Raw genomic sequence first — 17,091 nt, 5'->3', positions numbered from 1 at the left:
TCCGGGAACCCTACCTCTTTACAGTAACCAGTTTTACAACTCCCATAAACACCTTCTTGGTTCATTACACAATCTTAGGAAGGCTTCCTTCCACGTGTAAAAGAAATCTGACCATCTACCCCACAGTGGGGTTTAGTCAGGGGCAATTTGAGAGCAGGAAAGAGATGGACCTCTGCGAGAGAGAAGGGAGCCAGTCATCCTGGATTTTCTAGACCTGTCACAAGCCTGGAATTCCCATCTTGATGAACCCTGCATCCAGAGTGCTAAGTCTAAGTAACTGGGACTCCCCAACTTTCTCAGCCCATTCCTCACCTCTGCCTCAAAATTGTGTCACCATGTTCCTGCCTGCCAACTGTTTATCCCTCTCTTCTCCTAACTTCTATGGAGCCTTAACTCTGACCTCTCCTTCCCCACTCCCAGAAGGACTGCAGAAATATTTACTTTCATCTTCAAATGAGTTAAGGTGTATTTGAAGAACTGTATAATATTTCCTAAATTAAAATGAAAGTGGTACCCAGTGTTGAAAGTTTGGGTCAGGGATTTCTCTCTCTAAATACCTCAGATGCTTCTCTTAACCCTAACTGAAAGAAAAAAGGCAAAGACAGACCAGCTTGTTTATTACTTCTGAAAGGAAAGAACACTCATGTATAGAATATTAAACATGTCATATAGCTACAAAGGGCCAGATGTCTTTTCACAGGGATGAGAGTTGGGCCCTAGAAAACACACGAAGATAACATTGTATATTAGTGTCTTCAAGGAATAACATTGTAACCAGGACTCAAGTTTTACAATTTGCATGGCTCCCTTTTTTCTTTGTTTATGGGAAACAATAACAAACATTTATAAGACACTTTATACTTTTATAAAGTACCTCCACATGTTTAGCTCATTTGATAAAAACAATGGATTAGATTTAAGGTCTAGAGATAAGTATAAATGCATTTAAGATGATTGGCAGAGACCAAAAAAAGAAAAAAAAAAGAAACAAACATGGTGAGTATAATCTTTTCACAGTAATACTAGAGGATTTTGTTTATTCTTGGAATCTTGGAATGTTTTACGTTTGTGAGGATCTTCAGCCTCCTTTCTCAGTATTGCCCTCATGAACAGATGTTCCAGGGCATGGGGAGAGGCTGTAAAAGGGGAGAAAGAGAGAGAAACTAAGCAAAAAGTCACAGCTGCAAACCTCACTGCAAAATTCACTGTGATCTACCAACACTTTCCCCTAGAACACAGAGCCCTGAACAGGATTCAAAAAGCCTTTAAAAACTCAGCGATGAGCACTGCAGGATCTTGATCTTGGATTCAATAAATCCAGTCTTCTATGGTTACTTACTTGCAATTTAAAAAGCAGCCAAGGGGGCTTCCCTGGTGGCACAGTGGTTGAGAATCCACCTGCCAATGCAGGGGACATGGGTTCAAGCCCTGGTCCAGGAAGATCCCGCATGCCGCGGAGCAATTAAGCCCGTGCACCACAACTACTGAGCCTGCGCACCTAGAGCCTGTGCTCCGCAACAAGAGAAGCCACCGCAATGAGAAGCTCATGCACCACAACAAAGAGTAGCCCCGCTTGCCGCAACTAGAAAAATTCCACGCACAGCAACGAAGACCCAACGCAGCCAAACCTTACCCAATCATTTCCACTTAAACAACAGTAGATGTAAACTTCTAATTTTTTTTTCAAAATAAACAAGCTAGTTAGAGATTACTGGCAAATACTTATATTCAATGCAAATGGCAAACCAGTTACAGAGAAGACCTGGGCATGTTTCTCGGGGACTGTGTGTTCTGCACTGGCAACAAACAAGAGCTCAACTTCTGTTACTCTGTGGAACTCAGAATTTCTCCCATGTGATGAAACCTCAGGAAATTCTCTAGGTGTGAGAAAGAAATCAATGAAGCGGAAGCAGAAATGGAGCAAACCTGTTATGTCTCCTGGTTGACAATTAACTTTTGCTAATAAAAAAAGTAAAAACTCATCTTCAGAATCTTTAACAACCAAGTCTATTGTTTGTCCAAGCTGTTTAAGCTCAAGGTCTACTGGAACAAGCAGCACAGACAGGCTAATTCATCTCTTATCATAGAAATAATCTCCAGACAGGGACAGAAATGGGCAGAATTTGGACAGGGATGTGAAATGATGTGTGGAGGGGGAAAACCTAGAAAAAAATTCACTGAAAGACATAGGAGTTGCCAAATACCACATTCAAAAAGACTCTACCATCCAAGGGTGATTCAGCTCCACGCCATGGCCCAACTTTGGGAAGCCAGATGGATCTTCCAATCTCTCTAATTCTGTCCAGTTTCAGTATTGTATGGAACTATTAGTTAGTCTAATTAGTCCAAAGAACTCTCTGGAGATCAGGCTCATTCCTGTGCTGGTTTCCTGAAAAGGTCAGATCTTCCTCAGGGTAGAAAGATGCTCTCCATTCTGAAAGCTCCAGGGTCATGCTGAGCTCACACTAAAATGGCTTCAGAACTGTTAGTGATTAGGCTTGCCCTTCTTCTGGGGCCCCCAAACTAGGAGTAAAGTATATTTCAGATGACTCCAGCTTGGATAAGAGTTCCTCAGGGTCTTCACTCAAAAACCCATGCAACTTACTGGGTAACTAGGGGGTCGATGGGATAGGCTCATCAAGGATTGACCTCTTCTTCAATGAAGAAGGTTCTATAATCAGTCAAAAATATTTGGGAGCATCTCTTATGAAACAGGTACCAGGTTAGATGCTATGAGTGTGACAGACCCATATAAGACAGCATTTTTTTTTTTAACCCTCAGGACACTGAGATAAGAAAGAGAAGCTGTAAAAACATAACAATACATATATTAAATAGTTTCATACAATACTGAAATCAGACACAAGATAAAGACCCCTGTACTCTTATCATTATCTCTACCTGGGTTTGTCATCTTTCCAATCTTCAAGCCCAGAAATCCTACCACACCTGCTCAAGGCCATTCCTGGCCTCCTCCAATTCCCAGTTCCACCTGTTTCTCAATTCCCCCTCTTCTTTGAAGGCCCAAGGCGTGTTGTAGCTTTCCTGCAGCATTTACAACACTTACACTCATATTAGTGATTTCTGTGCACATATTGCCTGACAGACTAAGACAAAACACAGACTTCAACTCTGCATCTCTTGCCCGTTAACATCAACACTTGTTCAATTTAAATTAATTGCAAAATGAATAGATTTTCCCAGCAATGGACAATATTTTTCGTCTTACATGCCAGTTCCCTTTGATTAACAGTAGTTGCCTAGAGAAGAGTTTTGAGGATTCTGAGGTCATAGCAAAGCTCCAAGGTAAAGAGTGCCTATAATCAATTAGTGATGTCTGCCACAGGGCAGGATTAGGAGTAGTGGTTCAAATGCAGTACAATTTGGGAAAATAAATTAAGGGTTATACGAGCACAGAGAAGGGAAATCATCTCTGACTGGCAGTCAGAGAAGTCTATATGAAAAAAGTGAAAATTAGATCCACCATCAAGGATGGGTAGGATAACAGTGGGTGAAACACATGAGCAAAAGCAGTAGGGCAGGAGAGTATGACACATCCTGGGAAAGCAACTCTTAGACAAGCTCAACTAGAATAAGTTCAAATAGAAGGTTTATATGGGAGATGAATAGGGGAAGGACTAAATACTGTAGAATGTCTCAGGTTGAAGGACATGATAAAGAAAAGCCAAGAGACAGACAAGGGATGGAGTAAGAAGGAGGCTACTAGGCTTTATTCAGCTACTGTACAAGAGTGAAGTCTGCAAGAATGCTCTGAACTATCAATTAGGTGTATCAAGGTTCATTAGGAAGTAGCCTTGCTTAATAGTTAAGAACTGCAGTTTTGGAGTCACTCCTGGGTGCAAATCCCAGCTCTGACTGTGACCTCACGTGACTTAAGCCTTGTAAGTTTCAGTCTCCTTTTCTGTAAAAAAAGTACACTTCTTACCTCATTGTGCTAAGGCTCAAATGGGAAATAATGTGCATAAAAGTCATAATAAGCCCTCAATAAATATTACCTATTAGGCTTGGTTACCCACAGAAAAAGAAATTTTCAAAGAAGAAAATGTGTCTCCCTCATTGTCTCATAATTTGGGAAATCTTATATGAAACTTGTAAAGTGGTTACGTGGCTCAGAAAACAATTAAGTATATGAAATAACCACAGAAATAGAACAGAATCAGTTTATTTTCCAGTAATGCTCGGAGATTAGGCTTTTTGTGGTTTGGCATTTCTGGTGATGGTGATTTTTTTGTTGACTTAATTCTTTACTGAATTATAAGTAACCAGATAACTCTCAAGTGGTAGAAAAATAATTTAATTTTATAATCTCATTTAAGCATTGTCCTCTAAGGATTTCCTCCTTAGCCAAGTAAGTAAGTACAGTTTTAACCCCCTGAGAGCATAGTTGTCTCAATGCAGCTGTAAAAATTAACACACAGTGCAGACCCCCGCTGAGGTCACTTCTGAATAGAAGTTCCAGTCCCAAAGGCCACCACTTTGCTTCAATATGCAGACCTAGCAGAGTCACATGATGCTGGTATTAGGACCCTTCCTGGACACAGGAAAATCTGCTGTGACAACTGTTCTGCTTGTGGACCCTGTTATGGACTCTGACCAACAAGGGCTCTGGGAACAAAGACCTTAGCCTGAGTGTGGAGGGATTGGTGGGAGGGTCTTGTTTCCTCAGTGCTGGTTCTGGGTCTCGTGGTAGAGGACAAGGCACAGAGTCCCCACTCTCCTGGCAGAGCGGGGACCACTGCCCAGAGCTCATACAACTGGGGCTGGGCCTGGGAGAGGAACCACCCAGGACACACAGCATGAAGTGTCTGTGAGCTGGGACAAGGTCTGCCCATCCCAGAAAGTGCAGGAGTATTTGCTGGAAAGGAAATATTCTACCTCTGGTAATGGAACAGGCAGTGGGCAGATATTTTTCAAAGGTAGGGTAGTAACATTTCTGGCAATGAGTGAGTCACTGAAACACTTCCTTTCCATTAACAGAGGTGTTACTGTGGAGCGTTCTAATTACAACAGAGCACTCTTTGTCGCAGTTTGGGGCTGTTTTCCTCAGCAACTATAATGAATCAGCTCCTTCTAAATCTATCTGCTGTGCTAAACTACAGCTCCGAAGTGAATTATTGGCTTAATAGTAACTGTCTTCAATGTTATCTTCTATTAGATGTATGTTTAACATTCAAAATAGGAAAGGCCATTGAAAAGACTTGCTACTTTAACAGACATTGCTGCGGGGGAGTTTAAGTGGGCCACTCAGTTCCGTCTAAGATGAGCTCATTTTCTTCGAGAGTGCTGGAGTCCCCACGGTACTCGTGACCCCAGATCTCCAGCGACATCAACATGGGGGAGATCTGCAGTTCCTCAGGTGAACAGAGCTGCCTGGCACCAGGCCAGCATGTCACTGACTCTCTATATAGGACAGCTATTTTCAGTCTCAGTTCTGCTAAAGGTAATCACAATTTCTCCCAAGTAATTAACATGGAAAGCTTTCTCTCTTAATAAGCAAGTGTTCCTATGAGCACACATATGCTCTCCAACAGCTAATTCCTAATCCCATTTATTTACACCGTGTCTGAGCAACCCAAGGTTTTTACTCATCTGAGCTACTATATGAGCTCCACCAAATCCAAATTTGGCATGTGATAATTTTCTACATCTTATGTCGTCGTTTGAAGCTTCCTTTATTTCTTATGCCCACTGCTCAAATTTTTGACAGATGGGTTAAGTTTGATCAGCCAAAAATCAGAATCTTTTCAGTGATTCCCCAACTCTGGTGGGTTCTGATTTGGTTTAAAAACTGAAAGCACCAGGCATAGGCATTCAAAGCCCAAAATTGTTTCCCTAATCCTTCAATATGTGGAACTAGGGACAAGTCAGCTAAAGGATGGCTTCTCAAAGGTACTTAATTAAGCAGATACATGCAAGATATATATACATGTATAGAAACAACGTAAGTTTATTAGACCTTACATTACTGTTGTGATGAATAATTTAAGGCTGACATAGAACATTACCCTGGTAACAGTCCCACACACAATTTACATTTTACACCCCAAGTCACAGATGTAGAACAAATGACTCAACATCAAGGTCATTTTACCCTCCAGTAATGACTTTTAACCCTTCCTTAGTTCCCTAAGGAAGACTTCCTCTAACTCCCAGCAATGAACTGAGGAATGACTATACAAGCATAGAGCTAAGGGATTTTAAAGCTAGAAGGAACTTCAGGGACTTTCTGACCCAGGGTCAACAAGTATGAAGCACACAGGCCACTATTTCCTGACCTTAAGCCCTTGGCAGACATTGGTAATCAATTTCAGAACTTTTCTTTCTCAACAAACATATCACACCACACAGTCCACTACCTATAAATTGGAGTTGGCACATGAATGAAATCTCTTTGATCTTCCAGCTAATCCGAACCTCTCTTCCTTCTGACAAGAAACAAAGATTCACTTTTTTATATAGTGTTTTAGAGTCAGTCTCATTACTTTAAGGTCTCCTTTCATTTTCTAGTGCCTGCTGAGGGTAATCAGAATGCTTTCGCCCTCTAGGGGTCTATAATCTAGTTTTGAAGAAGAAAAGTTTAACATGCTTGATAAGTATATGTAAACTAAGTGTTAATCTGTCTTACTGATGCAGATCAGAGGAGGCTGAAGTAGGCAGAGAAGAATGTATGGTGGAATTCAAGCTTAGCTTTGGGCTCATCTACTCATTCAATAAACAAGGATAACATCTAACTATCTCTCTGAGTCATAAATGACACAACAATATAACAAATGTATTGAGCCCACCAGGTATTGTGACAGGTGCTGTGGGTATAGAGAGGGGCAACACAGAATTCCTTCTCTCAAGGGCTCATGGGTCAGTGGGGAAGGCAGGAAATTAGAATACACTCTAACTATACAGTAACAAAAAGCAAGTAGACATTGGTTCTGTACAGTGGGAGAGCGTGATAGTTCTTTTCCAAGCTGCTGACCCCTCCGGGACTTCCTCTCCTGCTAGACATCACCACCTCCTTCTCCCGAGGACTAAACCTAGCCAAGCCGCATCAGATTAACCTGCTGAACACCTCACAGAGCTGTCCTTTCCTTTCCACTCTCAATGCTGCTGCTCTGCTAAGTCCCCCATCTCTCTCTCTCTCTGCCTGGACCTTAACAGTAATCCCCTAGGGTGATCTGCCCACTTGCAAGATCACCCTTCTCGGATCCATTTTCCACATCCATCTGCCTCAAGGATCTTTTCTAAGCACAGTCCTGCCTATGTCATTGTCCAGTTTTGTCCTCAGGAGCATGTCTGGACTTATCAGCATAGCATTCCAGTCTCTCTAGGATCTGGCCGCCAACCTCCGTGGCAGCCTTGCTTTTTCTCCCCCCATGTCCCTCAATCACACCCTTTGTGCCAGTCACACCAAGCCACTTAGTTACAAGGTAGAAAGGGCAGGCTTTGAAGGTGGAAAGAATAGCAGGGCAGCCTCATGGACAGAGGTGTAAGGGTGGCTCTGAGCCTAGAGTGGAGACCAGTCTGGCTGATCAGTCTGGCAAATCCCACAGGAGCAGTGTTCCTCCAGGGCACACACTGCAATTCCGAGAGTCCTGTGGAGGCATGTTGCAGCCCCTTCTCAGTCTCAGGGGAGAAAGGCGCCAACTACAGCCCAAAGTGCACACTACAGAATCCTCATACCCTATCCTGATGTGGCATACAGCCAGACCACCATGGTCTCCAGGAGGGTCTGCAAGGACCAAATATGACAGGGAGATGGGGAACAAGACAGAGGACAGCAGTCCAAAGGGGGAGGAAGGAAAAGTATAGGAAGACTGGGCATTGCCAGTTGTTATCTGAGTGATCCTGAGCGAGTTCTGCACTGTTCCAAGTCTGTTTCCTCGTCCATATAACGGTGAACAATAAGGCCTACTTTATAGCTGCAATATTTTTTTCATTGCTTTTTCTTAAGTATTTCCTAAGATTTCACTAGCCATGATGGAAATGAGATTAGAAAAGTGTAAAATACATAGCAGAACAAGATCCTAACTTTCTTATACAGAACAATTATAAAATAAATCATTTTTTTTAATTAAAAAAATACATAGCAGGTTAATTGTACTAGCTTCCTAAACTGGTCTCTCTGCTTCCACACTTGTCTCCGCTGTCTGTGGTCAAAAGAGCAGCCAGCCAGGGAAAGCTGATTAAAAGATAATCAGACCATGTCACTGCTCTGCTCAACACCTTTTAATCGTTTCCCAACTCCCAGTAAAAGTCAAAGTCCTTATAAGAACTCACACCATCCTACTGCCTCTTCCCCCCACCTCCTCACTCCACCCCCATGCTCTTCCTTAAACACATCAGGATCTCCCCAGATATCTGTGCTCCTTCACCTCTTTCCAGTCTCACTTCAATTCTCGCCTTCCCAGCAGGGCCTTCCCATTCTCCCTATTTCAACCTGCAATCCCCCAGCGCCCTCTCTGCTTTGTTACTCTGGAGCACTCTCACCATCTAACATACTCTACATTGTAGTTTACCTATTTTTCCGGTTTACTGTCTGCTTGTCTCCACTTGAACATAAGTCCCATGAGGACAGGGGTTTTTATTTTGTTCACTGTTATGTGCCCTGGTTCTAGAACAGTCCCTGGCACACAGTAGGTGCCCAATATATATTTGTTGAATGAGCGAATGATTTAAGCATCAGTTACTCTACAGGTATATTCCAAGGCTGAGCTGATTAGACGCCCAGCAGCACCAGGCCTGAGACCTGCCAGAGCACGAGTTTCATGATAACAAAATACATTCTGAACGCTGAGCTGCAGTCGTCTCCCCGCCCGATCCCCGATCTTCAGGAGCTTCACAGACACGTAGAAACTGAGCAAGAGAGCTTACACCATGACTCAAATTAGCACTGCCAGATACAAGAGCTCCGGCGTAGGAGACGTAAGGCTGGGTAGGGCAAGGGTTATTACTAAGAACATGAAGGAATTGTTCTCGATTTTGGACAATGGAATCTGAATCTGTAAATGACCCCTTTCTTTAGTGCTCCAAAGAAAATTATTCCGGATGAATAAGCTTGCCAGCTCTGTCCTGTAAATAACAACAGCTATTTCCTTTCCTGAAAATCCACAACCTGGAAATCAGATTTTTCAAACAACTGAAATAAAGCACTGAGATAAAGCACAACCTGGACAGAAAGATCAGGCTTTATGTTGTGAACGGGGTGAGGGTTCCATGAGTGCTTTACCAACATTATACACGCTATGATCAGTACTGGCTGACTTGAATCACAACGCTTGGACACAGAATTATCACACACAGATTCTGCTTGCACAGAATTCCCACTGAAAGCACTAAAATTCTTCCCTCATAATTTCTGCCCTGTTAAGTGAAATGAGAATCAGGCTATGGGGCACAGAACAAAATGATTAATCCTTTCCATATCCTTTTAAAACAGTAAATAATTCTCTGGAGGATGGTGTTCACCTAGACAGAACACGTCATCAAAACACTTGAATCACCTTGGACTCAGAATTCTAGGCTGGACACCAAGCAGAACAGAGAAAGACCACGAGAGACCTTATTTTATAAGAAAATATTAATTTCCTCACAATGAAATTATTCAAATCATCTTAAAATGACATTTATTGAGTACTTGTTATATGCCAGTCACACAACTAGATATTTTCACATTATCTTAAACAACTCTAATAGCAAATGAGGTAATGACCTATATCCCTATTTTCCAGATGAGGAAATTGAGGATTCCAGAGAATCAGAGATTTTGTCTAAATGGTAGAACATGACAGTATCAGAATTCAAATCTAGAACTCTTGACTCCAGGCTCTGTGCTCATACTACTACACTACGGAAGCAGGGAAAAAGCTTGAAAGAATTGTAATAGATGCAATGAAAATTGTTCCTAATCAGATTTTAGTAAAGGCCTCTCACCTGAAAATCCAAGATATTATTTCCAAGACCTTGTAGGGTTTCACAGAAATTAACAAAGATGGTCACTTAACTATTCAATCCCTTTATCTCATGAATAAGAATATGAGGAAGTATTTAGCTTTTAGCATCTCCTTGTCCATGAAAGAAATTAACTTTTACACCTAATAAAGATGACTTTTAATTTCATTTCCCCTCAAATGCTGTCTTCAAAAATCAGAGGCTTTAAGATGGCTGGGAAAAACCTTTGCCCCTCACTTCAAAAATCAAAATATTTTAAAGTGTCAGTGCTGCTGAATTATAGCAGGGACAAAACATTTCAATTTTAATCAGAAGATGATATTCTGTCAGGGTAATAAATAAGTTTAACTGTTTTTTCTTCTTTAAGATCCACATACTGAAAGGTTCAGAAAGGAGGCTACATGAGAGTGCTTGTGATTTCTGTATCAATCAAGACTGTTATAAAAATAAACTTACTATCATGGCCTAAAGGGCTTATGGATGGACTTAGCATCCCTGTTATAAGTTAGCTGCAATTTCACTTCTGGGTTTAAACCAGAATGAGTTAGCACAGACTACACAGACAGAGGTATGATTTTTGCACTCAAGCCCAGTGTTCCAAAGAATGAGGAAAAGAGGAGGACTCTGGGAAGTGCCTTGTGATGGACACATTGAGGGTGGTGTAGGCTTGACTTCTCAGACCAGGAGCTGAAATGCTCAGGGACTGCCCGATGTTGCTCCTTTTGCAAATGTGCTGAAAGACTTCAGTTGAGCGCTTACAATTTTTATATGGTGTTTTTCCTTTCTGGAGCAAAGTATCTGAATCAAGCTCCTGGGGCTTACCCACATTAAAACTGGAGGAAATTGCCCATCTGACACCAAAGGCCACGTCTGCAAAACAGACATGTTATCTCCCGTGACTCTGAAGACGTATTTATGCAACAAGTTCCAAAGGCCAGGGGACAATTTTCAAAATCTTTGCCAAACCAGCCTCCAGTGAATCGGTAAACTCAACACTAGTGTGCCACACTTGGTTAATAGGTGAGTATCTCTGGAAAACCCCACAGCTGAAAAGGCAGGATCATTTCACGCCCATGGGGGATTGGGAGGGAAATGCCAGGCTACCCAAAACCATCCTTAAAATGGGATTTAACAATTAATTCTGGAATCTTGTCACTAGGAAAACAAACAAGGCCATCTCAGCTATTTGGCTGTGGGGAAAAGAAATCACTCTCTCTGAGGCATCTGTTATTTAAAACGTGATGGGGTGGGATAACTATTCCCTTAAAAACACCCTAACCAGGGACTTCCCTGGTGGCACAGTGGTTAAGACTCCGCCTGCCAATGCAGGTGACACGGGTTCGAGCCCTGGTCCGGGAAGAACCCACATGCCACGGAGCAACTAAGCCTGTGCGCCACAACTACTGAGCCCGCGCGCCACAACTACTGAAGCTCACATGCCTAGAGCTCGTGCTCTGCAACAAGAGAAGCCACCGCAATGAGAAGCCCACGCACCACAATGAAGAGTAGCCCCCGCACGCCGTAACTAGAGAAAGCCCGCGTGCAGCAATGAAGACCCAACGCAACCAACCAGCCAACCAACCAACCAAAACAAAACAAAACAAATGCCCTAAACCATGTGGTTCTTCTTGGGGAAAAGAGTTAAGCAGTCAAGACTTGCTCCTCTACTTCTCTCTTTTCCTCCCACACGTGGCCTCTACTAAGGTAATTCCAGAATGTTATTTATTTACTAGAAACCTGACTTGACTTTGCATAAGGATCTGGAGGAACAAATCTGACCCTGAGGAATCCATTAACCTCCACAGACTTTTTTTGGGGGGGCGGGGGGTTGGGCACCAAGAGGGGGAGCAGGCAACACCAAATATTCTGAGATTCAGAAGCAGCAGCTGGAGAGAAAAGTGCATGAGGCTGGGAGAGGTACAGGCTAACCCTCTCCCCAGCTCCAGTTTCCAAATGGAAGGTGGGGTTTTCAAAGGAGCCTCACCTGCTGGGTGTCCCCACCTGTGCCAACTCTTACAGGAAAGGAGGCAGTCAGGCGCCAACGCCAAAGAGGAGCATCCCAGGGCCCAAGGTGTAAAACAGACAACCTGGCAGAAATTCAGAGTCTAAATAGGAACAACTCATACCTCTGAGCAATGGATCTGACATTCACCTAGTCCAGTGATTTCTCAGGAATGAATCACTTAAATACACCTTGTTTAAAAACAAGCGCATATGACTTAAAAATTACTTTCAATAGAAAACCAATGTGGAGAGCAAGGAAGCTCAGGGAGGCTACCTCGGTAGATTTGCACGGGGGAAAGGGAGAAATCTGATAGCTCTCTTCCCCTTGACATCCTGCGGGCCACAACTACATACTCCTGAATTCAAGCACGAATCTGGCACGTTTTCCGTGCCTCAGTGCGGGCATTGGCTAGCCGCGTGGGAAGGCACTTTCCAGGCACTGCCCAGGGTGACCGACCGAAGGTAACATCCACCTCCTCCCTCCCCGCGGGAACCGGACCATCCCTGAGGTTCAGGTGCCTCTTCCAGTCCAATCGGGAACCATCATCCACACTCAATCCCTGTCCGGACAACGCATGGTTCAGGAAAAAAAGGGGGGAGCAGATAGGATTTAAAAAATTAAACCACATTTGCTTCCACACGGGAAGAACCGAGAGCTCTTGCTTCCCTTTCTCCCTTGCAAGCCCCTTTGACCATTTTGGGTAAAGCAGGAACCCGCAGCTCGCGGAACACCCAAACGGGAGTCCCGAAGGAGCTTTGTTCTTTGCACGCAGAAATCAACACCCTCGAGGGTAAGCCCCCGCGTGGTGTCCGAGGCCGAGGGGGAGCCGAGGGACCCGAGCATCGGGTGCGCCAGCGCCATGCCCACCCTCGCGCCCACCCTCGCACCCGCCCGCCCCGCACGCGGCCTGGGCGCTGAGAGGGCGTGAGGGTGCGCGCGTCGTCCACCCGCCACGCAGCTCACCTAGAACCACCGCAGCCACGGTGGAGAGTAGCAGCCAATTATTCCTCAGGAAGCGCTTCCAGTCGCATCCCTTCTTCGCCGGCTTCCCCATAGCTGGCGCCCGGGCTCCGAACCACAGGAGAGGCGGCCGCTCTTGTGCGTGGGGCTCGGCCGTGCGCGCGGAGGCCGGTGGAGCCCGGGAACCGCCGGCGGCTCCGCGGCTAAGTGCAGGAGGGATGCGGGCGCGCTGGGGAGAGGGTGTGCGTTGGCCGCTGCCGCAGCCGCTGTCGCCGCCTCCGCCGCCACCTGAGCTCGCGCGCCGCGCCTGCAGCCCCTGCTAGCTCGGTGGCCGTGCGTGGCGGGCGCGCCCGGCTCCTCCTGCCGCCGCCGCGCTCTGCGGCGCCGCGGCCAACCAGCGAGGAAAGAGGGAGGAGCGGCCGGCCCAGGGAGGAGGGCGGGTGGGTGCGTGCGTGGTGCGCCCGGGGGTCCCGGTGGAGCAGGCGTGGGAGGGCTCCCACGCTGTGGCTGCAGCGGGGACGGCTACTCAGGGACCGCTGTGCTCCTCCCCAGCCTTAGGCTGGAGCCTCTCGCTTTTTTTTTTTTTTAATTGGTCAGGCTAGGTTTTCGGATTTATGGTTTCCTCCTCTCCCTAATCCAGAGGGGCGGAGTCGCTGGCCCCTTTGGTTTGGACTTCATTCGGCACACCAGCACGCCTCCTCTTTCTCCATACCAGCCACTGCTAGTGCAGCATCGCAGTGGGGAGAGTCGTGGGGAACTGAGTTCTGTCTTGGGTCCCATTTGCTTCTCCACTGCAGCCTCGGATTGGCCAGCAGCCTGGAAAGCCTCCTAGAAACCTCTAGGAGGAGGGGGAAAAAAAGAGTGCTGGGGGGGCGGTGAGCAGGACAGGACTTTGTGAACTTACACACGAGGCCTCAAACTCCCCTGCCCCCACAGGTATTGTTAACTCTCCTCCTTAAGCCGAGGGAGGTGACGCTCCCACAGTATGGTCTGTGGACCCAGGGCTTGGAATGGGCCCTCTTAGAACTTCACTGCCGCTCCTTGCGACCGGCTCCGTGGCCGCGCAAGGCCCCAAAGCTGTGAGACTCGGCAGAATGATTGGGACTGAGAAACCGACCGAGCAGTTCTGAGGAGAAGGTGGGCGGGCCCATCCCTAAGGCCAGATGCTTTGGAAAGGCAGACACAGGAGAGGTGGAGAAACTAGGTAAGTGCAGCTAAGTGAATTTTCTAATTCTCTTCCATTCTTCTACCCAGTTTTTTCACCCTCGCTTATACAAAACTTCTTCCTTCCCTTTTACCACGCCACCACCTCTGCAGCTCCAGTCTGCCTTCTCATTAGCTTTCCTAATGTTAAGTCAGCCCTGCACCTTTTTGCTATTGTAGAGTCTCCTTTGATTGGGGAGGGTGGGGGAATCTCCCAGCTAGATTTTCTGGTGACTGACCCCTCACAATTAGAGCTCCATTCCTTTGGCTTAAATTGACAGAAGTGTCCTTGAAGAGAAAATAAGTTTTATGAACCATGTACACTTTAGTATGAATGAGTTTATCAGCTCCTTTCCAAAAAATAAATTTTGAGAGAAGGAGAGCTAGAGGGACACCAGTGTCACTGTGTGCCTGGGAAAGATCTGAAGAAATGTCAGAAGAAGGGAAACTATTGAGAAAGAGGGGACAAAGACACCCATCCCACAGTAAAAAAGCTGGAAATACTCAGATGTTCAAGGTGAAGAGTGGTAAATATATTATGGAACTGCCACGTAACCGTACATTATGCAGCGTCTATAAAAGAAGTTTATGAAATTTCTAATAGCATAGGATAGCACATGTCATAATATGAGGGAAAACTGGAAGATGAAAATTGTATATATCACGTGATCACAACTATGTAAAACAAACCTAGAGCAAAACCATGTACTTAGAAAAAAGTCTAGAAGGAAACACAAAATTTTAACAGTGGTCATTTTGGGGTGATATTATTACTTGAATCTTTTTGCTTTCTATTTTTCTGTATTTTCTAAAGTGTTTACCATAAGCATACCTGTGCCCATTACAGTGTGGATAGGGCTGTATTTAAGAAATAAAGAGGTCCTAAAGAGAAAAGCGTGGAAGAATCTAAGCAGACTTTGTACATCACAATTTTTTGAGGTGTATGTAGTGAGATAATTACACCTGGGTTTTGGGAGTAGGATATTTAGGTTTAAATCCCAGCACTACCATTTACCAGCTGGGTTACCTTGGGCAAGTTGCTTAAATTTTTTTGTGTCTCAGTTTCTACATCTGTAAATGGGGGCATTAATAGTATTTATCTCATGAGGGTATTGTAAGAACTGAATACTAGAATGTATGTAAAAGACTTAGAACAGTGTCTGGCATACAAGCGTCATCATGAGTTTTACTTGGGGGTCAACCTGGACAGGCATCTTTTTACTTCCTCTCGTTGCCTGCCTGTCATGAACACACCCTGAGCCACTTCACACCCACAAGAACCCTGGTATACATGTATTTTATTATTAATTTTTATTGGAGTATATTTGCTTTACAATGTTGTGTTCGTTTCTGCTGTATAGCAAAGTGAATCAGCTATACGTGTATATATATAGGCCCTCTTTTTTGTATTTCCTTCCCATTTAGGTCACCACAGAGCACTGAGTAGAGTTCCCTCTGCTATACAGTAGGTTCTCATTAGTAATCTATTTTATACATAGTAGTGTATATATGTAAATGCCAACCTCCCAATTCAAACCACCCCACTTTTCCCCCCCAGTATCCATATGTTTGTTCCCTATGTCTGTGTCTATTTCTGCTTTACAAATAAGTTCATCAGTTCATTTTTCTAGATTCCACATATAAGCAATATTATACGATACTTGTTTTTCTGATTTAACTCTGTATGACAGTCTCTAGGTCCATCCACATCTCTGCAAATTGCACAATTACTAGAACCCTTGTATATTGGTCAATAGTAATTGCCTTTAGAATTACAATCAGTGGACCCTGAATCTATTGTACTTTCACACCTAAAGCCCATATAGTACATATTCATTTTATGCTTATTTAAATTATGCAATTTTAGGATAGTGCAATATAAAAAGAAAAATAGAATTTAAACATATACACTCATTTTGAAATAATTAAAATCTCCTAAATTAAAAATAAAAGTCAAGAATCGAAAAAGTTCAAAGCACATGGGCCAAGTGAATTATAAACTATGTTTATGCTATTGCTACATGGCAGGTCCACTTTAGCTGGTAATAAAAGGTAATTAATAAGCAAACACTTATAATACACTTAACATTTGCCAGACACCCTTCTAACCACTTTATACGTAGTAACTGCTTTGGTCCTCACAACAACTTAATGAAGTAGGGACTATTGTTACCTCATGGGGCTGCTGGAAGAATCAAGTGAGATATTGTGTATTATTATTATCTTCATTTTACAGCTGAGGAATCTAAGGCAAAAAGAGGTTAAGTAACTTGCTTAAGTTCCCTTCATTAGTAAGAGAAGGATCAAGGATTGAACTAGGTGGTCTTGCTCAAGCTAAATGCACAAACTGCATTAAACCAAAGGTCCTCAACCCTCGGGCCACGGACTGGTACCAGTTCATGATACCGGTTCATGGCCTGTTAGGAACTGGGCCGCACAGCAGGAGGTGAGCAGCAGGCAAGTGAGGGAAGCTTCATTTGCATTTACAGCCTCTCCCCATCGCTAGCATTACCGCCTCAGCTCCGCCTCCTGTCAGATCAGTGGTGGCAAACCCTACTGTGAACTGTGCATTCGAGGGATCAAGGGATCTAGGGATCTAGGTTGCGCGCTCCTTATGAGAATCTAACGCCAGATCATCTGAGGGGGGGCTGAGGCGGTGCTGGGGAGCGGCTGCAAATGCAAATTATCATTAGCAGAGAGGTTTGACTGCACAGCGACCATGATAAATCAATTGCTTGCAGACTCATATCAAAACCCTATCAGTGAGGGGCAAGTGCCAAGCTGCATCTGGTGGCAGGCTTTATAGTGGCAAGTTAATGTACTTCAGTTGTACAGCTGCATCTGGTGGCAGGCTTTAAGTCAGAATCCGACACTTATTTTAGTCCACACTTGGCCCACCCATTATTTTATGTACCACTTCCGTCCGTGCCTCTTTCCCACACTGCACACTTGTCTCAGTC

The 17,091-nt window shown here is 44.4% G+C and overlaps 1 protein-coding gene across 1 annotated transcript in view; it reads right to left on the bottom strand.

Annotated features, from left to right (window-relative positions):
* SLC1A1 (solute carrier family 1 member 1) overlaps positions 1-13,200 on the bottom strand; it is a 61,469-nt gene extending 48,269 nt beyond the window's left edge. Inside the window, exon 1 of the mRNA XM_060153467.1 lies at positions 12,932-13,200. Coding sequence (XP_060009450.1) covers positions 12,932-13,022 — 91 coding nt within the window. The 5' untranslated portion in view covers positions 13,023-13,200. The remainder of the gene's footprint in view (positions 1-12,931) is intronic.
* Positions 13,201-17,091: the final 3,891 nt, after the last annotated feature.

The sequence above is a fragment of the Lagenorhynchus albirostris genome, chromosome 7, assembly GCF_949774975.1.
Source record: "Lagenorhynchus albirostris chromosome 7, mLagAlb1.1, whole genome shotgun sequence".
NCBI classification, from domain to species: domain Eukaryota; kingdom Metazoa; phylum Chordata; class Mammalia; order Artiodactyla; family Delphinidae; genus Lagenorhynchus; species Lagenorhynchus albirostris.
This window is presented reverse-complemented; position numbering and strand designations above follow the sequence as displayed.